We start from the raw sequence: 16567 nt of genomic DNA, 5'->3' as shown, positions 1-16567 counted from the left end.
AAATTCTCATAATGAAATGACACAATCCACCTTTGTGCTATGAGAGCTCTTTTCTTTGTCTTGAGAGAGAGAGAGAGAGAGAGAGAGAGAGAGAGAGAGAGAGAGTGTACTCTAGTGCATGTTCCTCTTTCATGCATGTGTGAGAGAGTGAGAGGTAGATTGCCTTCCATTGTGGTGCGAGCGAATCCACAGTGACAGCATGGAGGTGGAGATCGGAGGAGTGGAGCTTCCAAAGCGATCTTGGGGAGCCTCAAGGGACGTGAGCTCGAAGCATTGGTAAGTACCCAACGATTGTTATGTCTATTGCTTCTCCCGTTTGCGGTTGTGTGGGGTTCCCTCTTGGGAGGTGTGGTAGCCCATAACAACAAGTTAGTAGTAGAAGCACTTCTAGTAAACCTAATCTTTTTGAAAATTTGGTCTATCCTTTGATACCATGCTCTTGGGGCCTATTTCATCCCATACAATGCCTTCTTCAGCTTCTACAAACTTTGTTTTCTGATCCAGGAATCTCAAAACTTGGTGGCTGAGTAACATATACCTCCTACTTGAGATAACCATTAAGAAATGCTAATTTGACATCCATGTGAAAAATTGGCCACTATTTATGAGCATTCCATAGCGTAGCATTCCTTTCATGCAGTATGTGAGTGGTAAGCAAGTGAGGTATCCATACTCTTTTCTCTTGGGTCCAAAGATCGACGGTTGTGGAGGCCAAGCTTTCTGTTTGGTGTACCAGCAGCGTATCGAGGCCTTCCATCGTTTCCTCGAGAAAGTGATGAGTGTCAAGATTGTGCAAGAACAAACCTTCTTCCATTGTGCCCTCATCTTCCAATCATTCTCTTACTTGGAATCGTGGTCTCGGCGGGTCTCTTCCTCTTCTCAGCTTCTTGAGCTTCTTGAGACTCTGGTGGGTGTGTTGAGGCGGCCTCTTCATTCCATTCGCTTTCATCCTTTTGTGGAACTTGTTTTGCTAGAGCTTGTGTTGCACCAACTTCCACCATGGTTTCCTCGAGAAAGTGATGAGTGTCAAGATTGTGCAAGAACAAACCTTCTTCCATTGTGCCCTCATCTTCCAATCATTCTCTTACTTGGAATCGTGGTCTCGGCGGGTCTCTTCCTCTTCTCGGCTTCTTGAGCTTCTTGAGACTCTGGGTGTGTTGAGGCGGCCTCTTCATTCCATTCGCTTTCATCCTTTTGTGGAACTTGTTCTGCTAGAGCTTGTGTTGCACCAACTTCCAATGAGATGGGTTGATATGAGATGACAGAGTCGCGGAGTGGTGAAAGGTTTTTAAATACCCTTTGAGTAGGGTTAGAAGGCAGTGTTTGATGTGTGGACTTTGGAATTGCTCCTGTTGTGTCAATTTGATGTTCTCTTTATCCTTGGCCTCCTTTTTCTCCAAAACCTGTTGAAAAGATGCAATGTCCTGTGCCACCTCTTTTTCCATACGCTGAGTTTTTTATTCTATTTGTTGTAAGAAGCTGCCTCACATCTTTTTACCTTTCTTTATTTTCTTAGCCCCCCTCCTTTAGTTCTTGAATGAGCTCCTTTGTTTCTTTTAAGACTGCTTGTCCTTGCTGTAGCTTTCTGAAATGTGTGTAGAGAGCTCCAAAGATCCTTTAGTTTGAGATACCCCTGCCTCCTGTGTGTCTTCGGGTATGGAAAGATTTGTTGCATGACTAAGGACTTTGGTGAGGAGGTATGGATTGCACACCTTGGACTGGTGCGACTTTAAGTAATTCTCCATCTCTAGGTGGATGTACCAAGCCCAGTCTTCTTGTTTTTCTTCATGGACTTTGGCTATTCTGTTGAGGGGGACCCTGCTGTTATACCTATCTACTCTGCAAGATTTTTCATCCACTTCATCCCTTATGTTCTCATATTTTGATTCATTTGAATTGAAAGAGACCCTCTTTAGCATATCCTCCATAGGCATCTTTATCGATGGTATGGATGTGTGTTGGTATGGGTGGGGGACCTGCAGAGATTCCCTAATCATTTCTTCAATGATGAGGACCTACTCTGTGGACCCATCTGCCTTGGTGACAGTACCCTTCTTGGTGTTTCTATCATATGTCTTTAGGAACTCTGCACATAGTGTTGGGTTGATGGTGCGAGAGGGAGGATCTCTGCCATTCTATCCAGGCCTACTTTCTCCAGCTTGTTCTTGACATCTATATCCTCTAATATCCGAAGACACTCGGGGCTATAGTACTGGAACATAATTTTACCACCCGTGATCTGTTTGAATGTATTTTTGGATTATTGTACCCTGTACTGTCTATGCATACAACCCACCAAGGTAGGTTAACTTGTTGCCACGTGGTGCTCTCTTCCGCTTTTCAGAGCTGGTGACCTTTTGGTACTGGCCTGAGTTACGACCAGGTTCCCCTCTACTTCTGGTTCAGACGTGGTGGAGGAGGCCATCTGTAACATGTGAAAAAACATCAGTCATTGTGACTAGTCATTAGGAGTTTTGTGCATTTTAGTTCTAGAGAGAGAGTGGCGCTCAACCAATGAGGAAGAGGCTTTCGTAACGGAGAAATTCGGCATTTTAAAGCAAGAATTCAAGTAAATAGAGTAAAATTATGCTCAAAATGCATCTTAAAATAACGTTTACTCAACTTAAAATAATAATAAAATAATACTACCGAATCTTTGCACTATCTTTTAGCTTACGTGCAAGGATTCGGTAGTATTATTTTATTATTATTTTAAGTTGAGTAAATGTTTCCCCCCAAAACAAGCTCTGATCTTCTTCGTCTCCAACATAGTCATTCTTTCTTTTTCTAAGTCTCCTCCAAATTAAGCTCTTAGCTTCTTCTTCCATGTGTCTTTTGCTACACAAAATGGTAACTTGTAGAAAGCCTCGTACTAGCATTTCAACTATTATTGTATTCAATAGTTATAATACAGACAATGGGACATGGGTACCATCTACAATTACAATCGGGAGCTGGGTACTTTTACAAAGAAGGACGAGGAAGAGGAGAAATGCTAATGAATTTGTGGAGCCATTCAAGGGACAAGTTAAAGAGTTCAAGGTATGTGAATCTAGCAAGCGTGTGACAGAGGTACTAATACAACATGTTTTCTAGCATGTAGACTTGAGGGTGAAAAAATTTCCTCTCGGTCTTCCACGATATCGTCCCAACTATGAGTAGTATCTCAGTCAAAGCTTCTTTTTTTTAAAAGTGTTTGATTATTGTTATTATGCAATTGTTTATCCATTCAAGCTTGTCTCCTTATTGTTTTAAAAGTGTCTAATTGTTGTTTTAAAAATATCTAATCTTTTGGTTTTATGCAGATATTTATCCATCCAACAAGATAGACTGGCAACCAGTGAAGAGTATGAGTGGGATTTTTTACGCTTTCCATGCATATGTAGGAGAACAAATTTACAAAGGAAGAACTCATAGAGATCTTGTAGACCACGGCATATTTTTCTATGATATGCAATACTTTGAACCAAACATGTCTTCTGGATGGGGTCGTTTGACTCCATTACCCATTCCATTATTTGGAAGCAAAGATTGGCCATTTCCAACTTCACAAACTAGTGAAAGTTATAGGATCAGGTTGTATCACGACATACATAAGTCTCTTAAGGCATCTGTTCAACAAAGAATGTCAAGCTTACTATTTTTATGCCTATCGAAGTGTTTGTTGACTTTTTCTTTGATGTGAAGAAATAAGAAATACTTCAACAATGTTTATTTGTAAGTCAGGTAAGGCACTGGACTTTTTTGGACAATGGTTGGGATAGGAGAAAGATAAAAGACATCATTTCTGTTTTCGAGAAGAAGTCAATAGTTTGCAAGTACATTATTGGCTCTCAAAACTTCATTGCAACTTTTCACTACACTAGATATCATTATGTTAATGGCAACCTTGTTCCATTAGATCAAGATTTGGAGTCAGATCCTGAGAATACGCCTCTAGTAATGGAGATATATTTGGAAGGGCAATTGCTTACAATGTTGAACACACTATCTAAAACATCTCTTTCTCAAATTAGAGAAGACCTTATGAGGAGATTGAACAATTGTCAAAAGATTATACATTTACAATGGATACTAAAAAGGTAAACCATTTATATTTACATTCACCATTTAGTATACTGTGTAGAATATTATGTAAGATACCACTAACAAAACCCTTTTTTTACAGTGCCAAGACGAAAAGAGAAAATGACTTTCCTGCAAAGAATCTGTCTCATACTATTCACTTGATTAGTCGTTGAATGATGACAATCAAAACATTGTAACTCCAAAAGCAATTTAATATATGAAAGATTTTTTTCTTACAAAACAATGTCAGGTCTCTTAAAAAATTAATGTTCATGTTACAAATGTAAATAAAAGTCTAATGATGCCGACATCGATCAGAAGACTCTGGGGCACGGAAGTGACGCAATGATTGAGAACTAGACTGTGCTTGTTGGGACTGAGGTGGCCTTCGATTTTGGTCCTCTTGCAGGCTTTTCATTTCTTCCACAGTCGTTCTTCTCTTCCCCTCTCTGCGTGCATCTCGACTTGCCTCCTAGATTCCACCCATTCATCCACCTCAGCTTGCAGCCTATCATAATCATTTAGGACAACCATATGTGCTTTGAATTATCTTTGCTACTCCTCTTCTTGCTAATGTACTCTCTCTGCAGCTTCCCTTACAAATTCGTCTGCCCTCCTGATCTCTTCTTTTGCACGATCATGGACAGCCAAAATAATTCTTTGTACAGCTTTAGTCCTGAACTATTTTACGTGCAAGGGAGCATATTTGTTCAGAATTATTTCCTGTACACAAAGAAAAGCTTTGCTATTAGGGACATTATAGCTACGTTAGATTATGCAAGTCTATGTTACAAACATCACTTACATCAGGAATATCAAGAATTTTCTTTATTAAAAGGTAGGCATTTAGGGCCGTCCTCCATCCACAACTAACATCTCCGGGCTTGACTGGCACCCTTATCCTACGATATGTCATGTTTTGTACAAGGTTTGGCTCTATTAAAAGATGTTCCAATGCATATACAATTTTTTGAGCACATCTGAGAGGTCGAAAAAACAAGCATCAACTTATCCTATTTAAATAAATCTACATGCTTGTGGAAGAGAGAAATGTCAATAGGGACTTACTTTCTAATGCGGCCATGATATTGTTGAACAAAGTTTGCAAAATAACAAGTGTTTTGCTCAATGTCGTACAAAAGCAAACACCAATGTCGGCTGAAAAAACACAAAGAGGACATAGGTGTTATTAAAGAAAACACATATAGATTACCAAATATTTGATGTCAATTTAAAACTTAACATGAGACTCACTCTTCATGGGGTAAGCCATGAAAAACAAGTCTTGCCAAATCGAGGTTCACTTGTTCAAACCAGGACATAAGACTAAAGAATGATGAGCTATCATTTTGTAATGCCGCAGAAATGAGAGGATCCACAGTGTATGTATAGTTTTGGACCTCTTCTGGTGTAGTAGAAATATACAATACCTAAAGGCAACAATGAAAAGAACAAAGAATTAGTCCACTGGTACTTACAACTCAATCATGCATCATACTATATACATCATGCATTATATATACTATACATACCATAGTAAAATATTGAGAATGTTATCTGTGATTTCCATTGCGTCATTCATCAAAACATGTAAATCGTATCCATCCTCCAGAGGCTTGACAAGTCTTTGGCCCCGAAGTGAAAAGGCCGCTCTAACCAGATCAGCAGCCTCCAAAACGTCCTCCTATCCCTCCTCTACCCCCTCCTTTGAGTTCTCCCCTCCTCTGACTCCTCTGGCACTTCCTCTAACTCTTGTCACTCCTTCTCAATTCTCGGATATTCACTGCTTTAATTAGATTTAATTCCCTCTCTATCCGGTCTACATCTTCTTCTTCTGCAACAATTTCAACTTCAGCGGAGGGCTGTGGCTATGCTACAGTAGCCTCTGGTTGTGGTTGTGCCTCCGGTTCTAGTTGTGTGTGAGGTTTTGCTTGAGGGGCATCATCACTGGGGTGTTCTAGTCTTAACTGTCCCTATTGTGAGGAGCACGCAAGCTCTCAGATGGCCTGTATGAGAATGAAGGGGGTGAACTGTAAGGATAAGTTGCATTCGGGGATCGCTTAAAGAAACAGGACCAAGCATCTGGTTGTATCTGTACCATAATCGACGAAGGGTATCAAAATCCCTCGGCATTATTGTCAGCCTATGGGCATGAGTGGCGAGAAAGTAAGCATCTTCAAAAAACTCGATGATCCAGTCCTCAATGATTTCTTGAAGACATAATAATGCAGAAGCTTGCCACCACATGCCAATACTCCATTGCTCACAAATTTCATGCACAATCCTCTGGAAAGGGAGCTTGGATATCGCAGGAGGCTACATGTGTCGCTCAATGCGACAAAGCTCCTACAAAACTGCCCTGTGAGCTTGATACCTCCTTGTTCTACCTTGCACCTACAGTGACTCGGTAGGTCTTTCAACCCTCCGAGCAGTTGCCTTGGTATGAGCCATCTAAACAAATAAACAAAGTGTGATGAGAAACGCATTTAAGAAAGTTAATACCAAATGATAGAACACAAATAGGATTTCAAAGCACATTGTATCGCTTTTTGGTACACTGACCCCATGAAAAACATTATGACAATGGGATCAAAACCAAGCGATATGAAACAAACAAGAGTCCAGAGGGCTTAGAATCGCTTGGTACTAACCCCATGACCAACGTTAGTACCAACATTGTATCGCTTGGTATTGACCCTACGAAAAACATTATGACAATGGGGTTAGAACCAAGTGATATGAAACAAACAAGAGTCCAGAGGGATTAGAATTGCTTGGTACTAACCCCATGACCAACGTTATCACAGTGGGGTTGGTAGTACCAACAAGCGATATAAAGCAGATAGGATTTGAATCGCTTTGTAGTACTGACCCCATGGAAAACATTATGACAATGGGGTCAGTACCAAGCGATATAAATCAGACATTATTCTAGTTTTCTTTGAATCACTTGGTATTGACCCCATGACCAACTTATCACACAGTGGGGTCGGTACCAAGCAATATAAAACAAACAGGACTCCAGAGGGCTTCGAAACGCTTGGTACTACTGACACCACAAAAAATATTATGACAATAGGGTCGGTACCAAGCGATATAAAGCAGACAGGATTCTAGAGGCCTTTGAATCGTTGGTACTGACCCCATGACCAACGTTATCACATGGGGTCGGTACCAATCGATATAAAGCAAACAGGACTCCAGAGGGCTTTGAATCGCTTGGTAGTACTCACCCCACAAAAAACATTATGACAATGGGGCCGAAACCAAGCGATATGAAACAAACAAGAGTCCAGAGGGCTTAGAATAGCTTGGTACTGACCCCATGACCAACGTTATCACAGTGGGGTTGGTACCAAGCGAAATAAAGCAGACAAGATTTTGGAGGCCTTTGAATCGCTTGGTACTACTGACCCCACAAAAAACATTATGACAATGGGATCGGAACCAAGCGATATGAAATAAACAAGAGTCCAGAGGGCTTAGAATCACTTGGTACTGACCCCATGACCAACATTATCACAGTGGGGTCGGTACCAAAAGCGATATAAAGCAGACAGGATTCCGGAGGCCTTTGAATCACTTGGTACTAACCCCATGGAAAACGTTTTTTTTAATTTTAAAAAAACACTTTTTTTTATAAATAAAATCTTTAATTAAGCTTAAAGCGAAAGCTTTTTTTAAAAAAATTTGGGAGGGGGGGATTTTTGCCGCAGGGACTGCAACGCAGTCCCCCCCTCTACGCATTTTCGAAATCATGGGAGAGAAGTCCTCCCTCCTCTCCTTCTTCTCCATTCCTTCTCACTTTTTCCACCCCCTCCTTCTCTCTGTTAAATGAGAGAAGATTGAGCTTTAATTAATTATTTAATCATAATTAAATCCTAATTATGATTAACATTAAAAAAATGTTCTTTTTAAGAGGTTCATACATGCGAGAGGAAAATAGAAGGAAAATTCAAAATTGAGAGGAGAAGAGATTTCCAAGCACACGAGAGAGCATTCAATGCATCAATTGGCTGCCCTACACTGCATTATAGCATAAAATTGGCAGAAAATGAATAGAATATCTGCGAAAAACTCGTAAAATGCATTAAAAATATATTTTTAACCATAAAAATGCTCAAAAAAATTTTAAAAATTAGAAAAAAAATCTTAAAAATTATAAAAAGTCAAGGAATCCATTTTGCCAAAAATATCTGCAATAAAATATGTGGTATTTTGGTAAAAATTTTCATTAATGCTTATTTTAAACCATAAAAAATAGAAAAAAATAGCATTTAAACTCACGGAATTCCCCCACAACGTCGATTCATCCATTAAAACACGTGTTACAACCGCCATATGGACAATCCATGTGATAATCATCAACACAAATCAACAAAATAATATTTTTATTTAGTAAATATTAAAAGTTACTTCAAAAAAATACCAAAATTTGCAATAAGAAAGAAAAATCAATAACAATTAACTAGAGATTGCTCTGATACCACCCGACCACCCCCGAGCCCAAGGGATGCACACATGAATTATAATGAAGTACATCATACCTTTACCTTGATGTCCTTTACCATCAAGAGGTATAACTCTAATCCAGCAGCATGTAGCTATAGTGTGAAATGGTAGGTGAGTAGATATAATCCTCTATACAAGAGAACATCATATCATAACCTAGCCTCAAGATAACATCAAGAGACCATCCCTTGAGTGTGCCCCCTACCCCTATTATATAGGAGGGCCCTCAAGTGACTCTTGACTCTCCATTTCCAATGTGTGACCCTTGGATGCCTGACCCTAACCTTAACCCTTAAGGTTAATTCTAACCCATGCTCCACTAGAGCTTGTTCCCATGTTCACAAGCCTAATGTGGGTTAGCCTCCTAGTATATGCACACATAATGTGTATATAACATGAGGGATGAGAACCCGTTGTACAACGCGGTGGTGTGACAACGCTCGCGGGGAGACGCGGTGGAATTGCTTCTCAAGGAGTTGTAGAGCTTGGAGACCTCAAGGATTATGAGCTCGACTATTGGAAAGATCCTCATGACAGTTGCGGTTCACCAGGTAATCTCTTTTTGGATGTGTTTCAAGGAGGGTTAGGGTGAGCCATAGCAGCTGCCCATTGAAATTCCCTGATAATACAACTATTCCCAATTTTTACCCTTTGTTTAATGCTCTTTATGCCTAATTAATGTAATTTATTCCTTTTTATGCCCTTTGCTCAACTTAATGCAGTAGATACAAGAAGATATGCTTGAGGGAATGGAATGGGCATGGCAAAGAAGATTGAGCCACCCTTTGCTGATAGCAATTTGTAATTTCATGAATGCCCCATCTTTGGCAGTATGTGTAGTAGAGGGTGGGAAGGGGTCGTAGATGTGGACACTTCGTGCTAGTATGGTTAGCTTGTCAAATCGGGCACCACACTAGCTCCCTCTTAGGGTAGAGATGAGGTTGACCAACTTGATCCAGCCTTGGCTGTTATTCTAGTGTTGGGTCATTTGCTGCATTAATGCAGCGGCAACTTATTGTCCCAAGGTAGAATCCTTGCTTTTTCCCTCAGTTCTGGTGCTAGTTGTTTTAAAGGATTCCTCAGATGTACCATCGTGAAGTTCTTGGGAGCGTGTTTCCTTGAAGTTATCCTCGAAGTCCATAGCACTCCTATAACATTGCTTAAAGGAGGTTTGGGCCAGGGCATACAAAGAATTATGTAAGGGCACGTCATCTAGGCCTTTCATAAATCTCCCAATTACCCTTTTGTCAGAGAAATTCTTTGGAACTAGAATGGGAGTGGAGATACCTTACCTTGTTGATGTAGTCCCGGATGGTTTCACTATCCTTTTGTTTGAGGTTGTGTAACTGCTCAACGTGACTCCATCGGGTGCCTTGACGGGAGTATCTAACCTTGAAGGCCTCTTTTAAGGCTTCAAAGGTGGCCTTATCTTCTGTCTTCAAGGACCTAAACCATTGGCCAGCTTTGCCATCTAGGGTGAGGCCAAAGGCACTCACAGTGACTTGATCGTCTCACGCGACATGGATGAATGCTTCACAAATTTGATTAAACATCTCTAAGTGCGGTATGGGGTCTCTAGTTCCATCGAGCTTGGTGATGAGTTTAGATATGTTAGCGGGTTTGTTCTACTCCAATCTGGGCCCTTGTGTTGTGTAGGCTGAGTTGGTGTTGGGGGCGTGATGCTGGCAGCTATCCCCCTCCCTATTTTCATGGCTATCCTTAACATTTCAAGGGTTAGCCCTGCCATGGCTAGAGCGGGTGCTGGCTGGGGAATAATAAGTGGGGGAGATTGGCCAGTTGGATAATATACCATTGGGGGTCCTTGTCTCATGGGAGAATTGGGTTGTGCTTCATATGGTATCCTAGGCATGCTCCTCGAGGTGGGTAAAGCTCGTCTGATTGTGTGTTTCCCAGGATAAAGCTTCACAGTCTTGAAGCAAGGCTTGTTTGTGAATGGGTAGGGGATGTTGGGTATTTCTCTAGGAAAGGTGGTTTGTCCATGCACTGAGCCTCTAGTCTGAAGTGCGCGGATCGAAGAGAGAACGGAGCTTCAATGGTGGATGCTATGCAGGTGAGAGAGAGAGAGAGACAATGACACAGTGTGAGGGTACAATAGTGTACCTCTTTTTGGTTTTCTGGATAGGTATATAGTACATAGAGTACAATGTCGGGCGGGCAGGCCCAGTGGTCAGGTACATTGCCCTTTATTTCCAACAACCTCCTCCCTAAAGGCAATGTGCCCAAAGGTAGAGGAAAAAGAATCAGCTAAGTCTAAGTATGTACAAAGCTGAAGAGACTATAACTATCCAATCCCCATCATTTGTCGGCAATGGGCAAACCGCTCTGCTCTGGAAGACCCTTTGTGATGAGAAGGTCTACAAGGTTATCATCAGTGTGTACCTTGACCAGCTCAATGCTCTTGCTGTCAAGTACCTCCCTGATGAAATGATACTTCACCTGTATGTGCTTTCTCTTTGCATGAAAGACAGGGTTTCGTGCTAACATGATAGCACTCTGACTATCACAGTGGAGGACAGGAACCTCGGTAATACCAAGCTCAGTAATCAAACGTGACAGCCATAAGGCCTCTTTGCATGCCTCAGTGTGGCAGCCATATACTCTGCCTCTATAGTAGACAGTGCAACACACTTCTGCAACCTGGATATCCAAGAGACTGATCCCCCCGTGAAGGTAAATACATACCCTGAGGTGGACTTCCTACAGTCCGCATGTCCAGCATAGTTTGCATCTGTAAAGCCAACGACAGATGCCTTCTGCTTTACCAAAGCAAATGCACAAATCCTTTGTGCCTTTGAGGTATCTCATAATACCTTTCACTGCTTCCTAGTGCTTCTTGCCAGGGTTTGCCATGTACCTGCTAAGCACTCCCACTGCAAAGGCAATGTCAGGACGTGTAGCAACCATAGCATACATCAAACTACCAACAGCTGAAGCACATGGAATCTTGGCCATTTCAGCCTTCTTATCATCAGATGTAGGGCTATCCTCTGCACTGAGTTTCACATATGGAGGCAATGGAACTCCAATTGCTTCCCCCCCCTCCATATTGAAACGCTGCAAAACCTTGGATACATACTCCTGCTGGGATAGATAGAGAAGCCCCTTTGGTCTATCCCTGAGTATCCCTATCCCAAGAATATGATTTGCATCACCAAGATCCTTCATGTCAAAGCTGCCATGTAGACTTTGCTTCAGCAGAGAGTCCAAGACATGAACATCCCTGCCTGCAACAATCAGCATGTCATCCACATACAAGACCAAGATAATCACGCTGCCATCTACTGTCTTCTTCGTATATAAGCAGTGATCCACTTGACTCCAGTGAAAGCCCTGAGATTGCATGAATGTATCAAACTTGTGATACCATTCTCGAGGTGCCAGTTTCAGCCCATACAAACTCCTCTTGAGTTTACATATCATCTGCTCTTTGCCCTTTGCCACAAAACCCTCAGGCTACTGCATATATATGTCCTCATGCAGATCACCATGTAAGAATGCAGTCTTTACATCCATCTGGATGAGTTCCATATCCTCGGCTACAACCAAGCCCAAGATGGTTCTGCTCTTTGCCCTTTGCCACAAAACCCTCAGGCTACTGCATATATATGTCCTCATGCAGATCACCATGTAAGAATGCAGTCTTTACATCCATCTGGATGAGTTTCATATCCTCGGCTGCAACCAAGCCCAAGATGGTTCTCAAAGTAGTCATCTTGACTACAGGAGAGAAGATCTCATCAAAGTCAATCCCATGTTCCTGCTTTACCCCTTTGCAACCAGCCGTGCTTTGTACTTTGGTGAGGAACCAGAAGTGACTTTCATCTTATAAACCCACCTGCATGGAACCAGAAGTGACTTTCATCTTATAAACCCACTTGCATGGAACCAAAAGTGACTTTCATCTTATAAACCCACTTGCATGGAACCAGAAGTGACTTTCATCTTATAAACCCACTTGCATGGAACCAGAAGTGACTTTCATCTTATAAACCCACTTGCATGGAAGAATCTTATAAACCCACTTGCATGGAAGAATCTTCTGCCCTTTAGGCAGATGCACCAAATCCCAAGTACCATTCTTTTCAAGAGATTCCATCTCTGACAGCATAGCTTTGAACCACTTCTTGCTATCCTATCTAGTCATTGCTTCCTTGAAGCATGATGGCTCACCATAGTCAGTTACCATGACATAATCAGCAACATAATGAGCACCAGGAACAAACCTATCAAGTGGTCTTGAAGGTCGGGTCGACCTGCAAAGCGAAGGTTCAGCATTTGCGAGCTGTGGGGCCTGCAAATCTGCATTTACAACTTGCTGTCCTCAAATTTCCGCATGCTATCCAGCCACATCTGGCTGTCCAAACTGCATGTTTTCATGCTGAGACTATGGGGCATCATGGGCAATACCTTGCCAACCATTTTTAGCATCATTCCCTGCATTTTCAAGGTCATTTACAGCAGGTATTCGCTATTGTCTACTGGGCACAATTTGTTGTCCAACACGTATATCTTTCCTGAAAACAACCCTTCTGACCTCCTCTGTATTTTCGGGCTGCTTATGCATGCGATCTTCACGGAAGATTACATCATTACTGCGTACTATTTTCCTTTTCTCGGGATCCCATAACCTATACCCCATTTCACCCTTGTCACCATATCCTAGGAAAATGCATTTACAAGACTTTGGCTGAAGTTTGCTGTGTTCCTCCTTACAGACATGCGCAAAGGCCTCGCAGCCAAACACTCTTAGATGATAATATGAAGGTGGCTTGCCTGACCACTCTTCCTGAGGGACTCTCCCACCCAAAGACCTGTTCGGTGAGACTGATTAATCAAGTGAACGGCTGTCATAACAGCCTCTGCCCAAAAACTATGGGGTAATGCAGCATGAGACAGCATAGTACGGACCTTATCCTGAATGGTCCGATTCATATGCTTTAGACACGTATTCCCCACCATTGTCAGAGTGAAGACACTTAAATGTCTTACCAGTCATGTTCTCAACCAATTCCAGGAATTTCTTAAATTTGTCAAGAACCTCAGTCTTACTACCAATAGGGTACACCCAGACTTTCCGTGTAGCATCATTGACAAAGGTGACAAAGGTGACAAAGCATTTCTTTCCCCCTAGTAGAGATAACCGTGGCATCTGACATACATCTGAATGTACTAACTCTAAAGGCAAAGATTTCAATGAAAGAGACTTTTTATGTGAAGTTTGTGCATGCTTACCACCCATAAACACAATGATCACAGTGCTCAAAATCAGCATATCGAAGACAAGGCAAATAACCCAAACGAGTAAGTACTTTCATTCCAATCTAACTCATGTGTCCCAATTGGCCATGCCACAAGGAAACACTTGGCTCCTCAGTCTCACGGCAACAACATGGTCACGCACAGTAGATACATGTAGCGGATACAAAGTATCACTCTTTGAGCCTCTGGCAATAACCCTAGATCCCTTACAGATCTTCCATTTCCCATCACCAAATGTGGTATGAAAACCATCATCATCTAGCTGCCTAGTACTGATCAAGCTCTTCTTGAGTTGGGGTACATGCCGTACATTCTGAAGAGTAAAGATAGATCCATGCTGAAACTACAGCTGCACACTGCCAATGCCTGCAATGTCACATGCATAGTTGTCCCCCAAGTGGACAACACCATGTCTACCCCCAGTGTAGTCTGAGAACCACTCACGAGATGAGGAGTGACATGAAATGAGCCACCTGAATCCAAGATCCAGGTATGCATGTCATCATCCGTATCTGCTACCAAGGCATGTGCACTAAAGCAAGAAGAGACAAGGAGTACATCATTACCACTGTCGCTCTCATGGCTGACTACATTCACTTCTTCAATCTTGACACTACTCTTCTTAGCTGGCTGGCTGTCCTTCTTCTCATCCTTGCTATCATTAGTCTTCTTACTCTTTCCTTTCTCTTTCTTCCACTTAAAGCATTCTCGCTTAAAGTGTCCTTTCTTGCCACAATGGTAGCACTCCGCATCTTTCCCACGAGATTTACTGCGTCCTTTGCTTTCAGATTTCCCCCTCTGCTGAGACCTGCCTCTAGTATGCAAAGCACTAGACGACTTGTTAGATGCATTGTTCTGCCGATTCATCTCTTCCATAAGTAGAGAACTCTCTACATCAGAGTACAGCAGCATAGCATTCGAGTTGCTCATGGTTGTCCTGAAAGTATCCCAGCTTTCAGGTAGAGTATATAACATAAAAGTAGCCTTGATGAACTCATCATCGATATTGAACTTCAAGGCAACCAGCTGGCTGAAAATGGAATTAAACTCACTAAGGTGTACAGACATGGCTGTCCCCTCCTTCATGCGTAAATCCATCAATTTCTTCAGCCAATAGACTTTACTTGCAGCATTCTTCTGAGCATACAATTCCTCCAGTCGCTTCCAAATGGTATAGGCAGAGAACCGAGCCCTTCTATGTTGAACAACAAAGCATCAGAAACTGAAAGCTCAATGGTCGAACGAGCCAGCTCATTCAGCTCATCCCAATCCTCTTGCTCTATGTCCGCTGGTCGTGCTCCTTTCAACTTGATAGGCTTCACCTGTTTCTTTTGCACCAAGACATTGTAGCACTCCTTTGGCCAAATTGCAAAGTTATGTGCCCCTTCAAGCTTCTTGATGTGCATAAGATGACTACTGTCAGCAACCATAATTGCAGCTCAAATGACAAGAAGACAAGCCAAATATGTTAAAAAACAAGTGACCAAGAAGAGATGCAAACTGATTAGCAAGATCTGCTGTTCACTGTAAATAGCACCAAAATGCCTGTATAGACTGATCTGTTCAGCCTAAAAATGAGGCATAAAGCATGTGCACCCAATGTCCAAGCATATGTCAACAATATCAGTACCAAATCAATACATAAGGACCTCAATGGGAACCATCCAACCGTCCAAAATACCCTCTCTATTATGGTTGCAAACTATAATTTTCAAGCCAAGACAAAATGTCCCAAGCTCAAAACCAAGCTCAAAGCATCCCCAAAATTATTCCCAGGTATATGACATCCAAGATAAGCATCTAGACATCACTTTGAGTACCTGAGATAGTGCCTGCAACCAATAGCATGTCACTGATAAAAGTGCATTCAGTCCCTGCTATTACAGCAGTGAATTCACTGTCAAAATGAGCGACAGTGCCAAAGTCAGCTCCAAATCAGTACACCAAATGGTAGGCATAACATCCCATGATAAGTAGGCATCCATTTGGGCATGTATAAGCATCAAACAACCAATGCTATTCAAGCATATGCATGAACTATTAATGCTGCCCTGTAAAATATAGTCCAAGAAACTGAGTAAAACACTCCCAATGCCAATGCCAAGCTCGAATCAAATGCCAAGCTCAAGAATGAGCTCTCTCAAGTATCCAATTATGGTCTTGGAGTTGCCAATGATGAAGGAGATGATCAAGATAGTGGGTTGATCTGCCTTGCAGCCAAGATTTGTATACACTGTCCTCAGAAAATAGCCTTTGTGTTTTCAATTTTAGACATACCTGCACTCCAAATCAGCTCACAAGCTCTTCTACAAAGTTGTAGAGCTCAAAGTGAGCTTCGTTTTCATAAAAAAAGGTTTTTGAATCCGAGTTTTCTAGCTCAAGTTATGAGCAAAATAGTGACCTGTGGTCAATCTGTCCAGAATTGAGCCTGGCTGGTTGGGAGGGATGGAAGGCTACAATGACTCAATGCTAATGCGGGGGGGGGGGTCCCAAATGACCCTCCCAAGCTCCCTCTTGAAGCTCAGAGGCAATGGTAATGCTTATGCTTCACAAGAAGCAAAGAGACATGGCTGTCCTGTTTTCAGCTTGAAGTGCTCTTCCAAAAGAGCTCAAGACACACTCAATAATTCCCCAGTTCTGCCTTGATGAGGTTCAGAGGTGCCCTGATAGATGCCAAACAAATGAGATCAAGACAAACCTCAATGAA

The 16567-nt window shown here is 41.9% G+C and overlaps 1 protein-coding gene across 1 annotated transcript; it reads right to left on the bottom strand.

Moving 5' to 3' along the window:
* Positions 1–10896: 10896 nt before the first annotated feature.
* Positions 10897–15290, bottom strand: LOC147626817 (uncharacterized). Its single transcript, XM_086816076.1, has 10 exons — positions 14985–15290; positions 14278–14886; positions 13982–14173; positions 13591–13750; positions 13375–13460; positions 13009–13035; positions 12785–12916; positions 11456–11931; positions 11303–11354; positions 10897–11238 (listed from the first exon to the last, which is right to left on the bottom strand). Exons 1-10 carry the CDS (start codon positions 15288–15290, stop codon positions 10897–10899), a joined length of 2382 nt encoding a protein of 793 aa, XP_086672202.1.
* Positions 15291–16567: the final 1277 nt, after the last annotated feature.

Source organism: Cibotium barometz, chromosome 21, assembly GCF_041138505.1.
Source record: "Cibotium barometz isolate CiBa-2024 chromosome 21, ASM4113850v1, whole genome shotgun sequence".
NCBI lineage: Eukaryota > Viridiplantae > Streptophyta > Polypodiopsida > Cyatheales > Cibotiaceae > Cibotium > Cibotium barometz.
The sequence above is the reverse complement of the archived record's forward strand: the minus strand, read 5'-3'. Positions and strand labels throughout refer to the sequence as shown.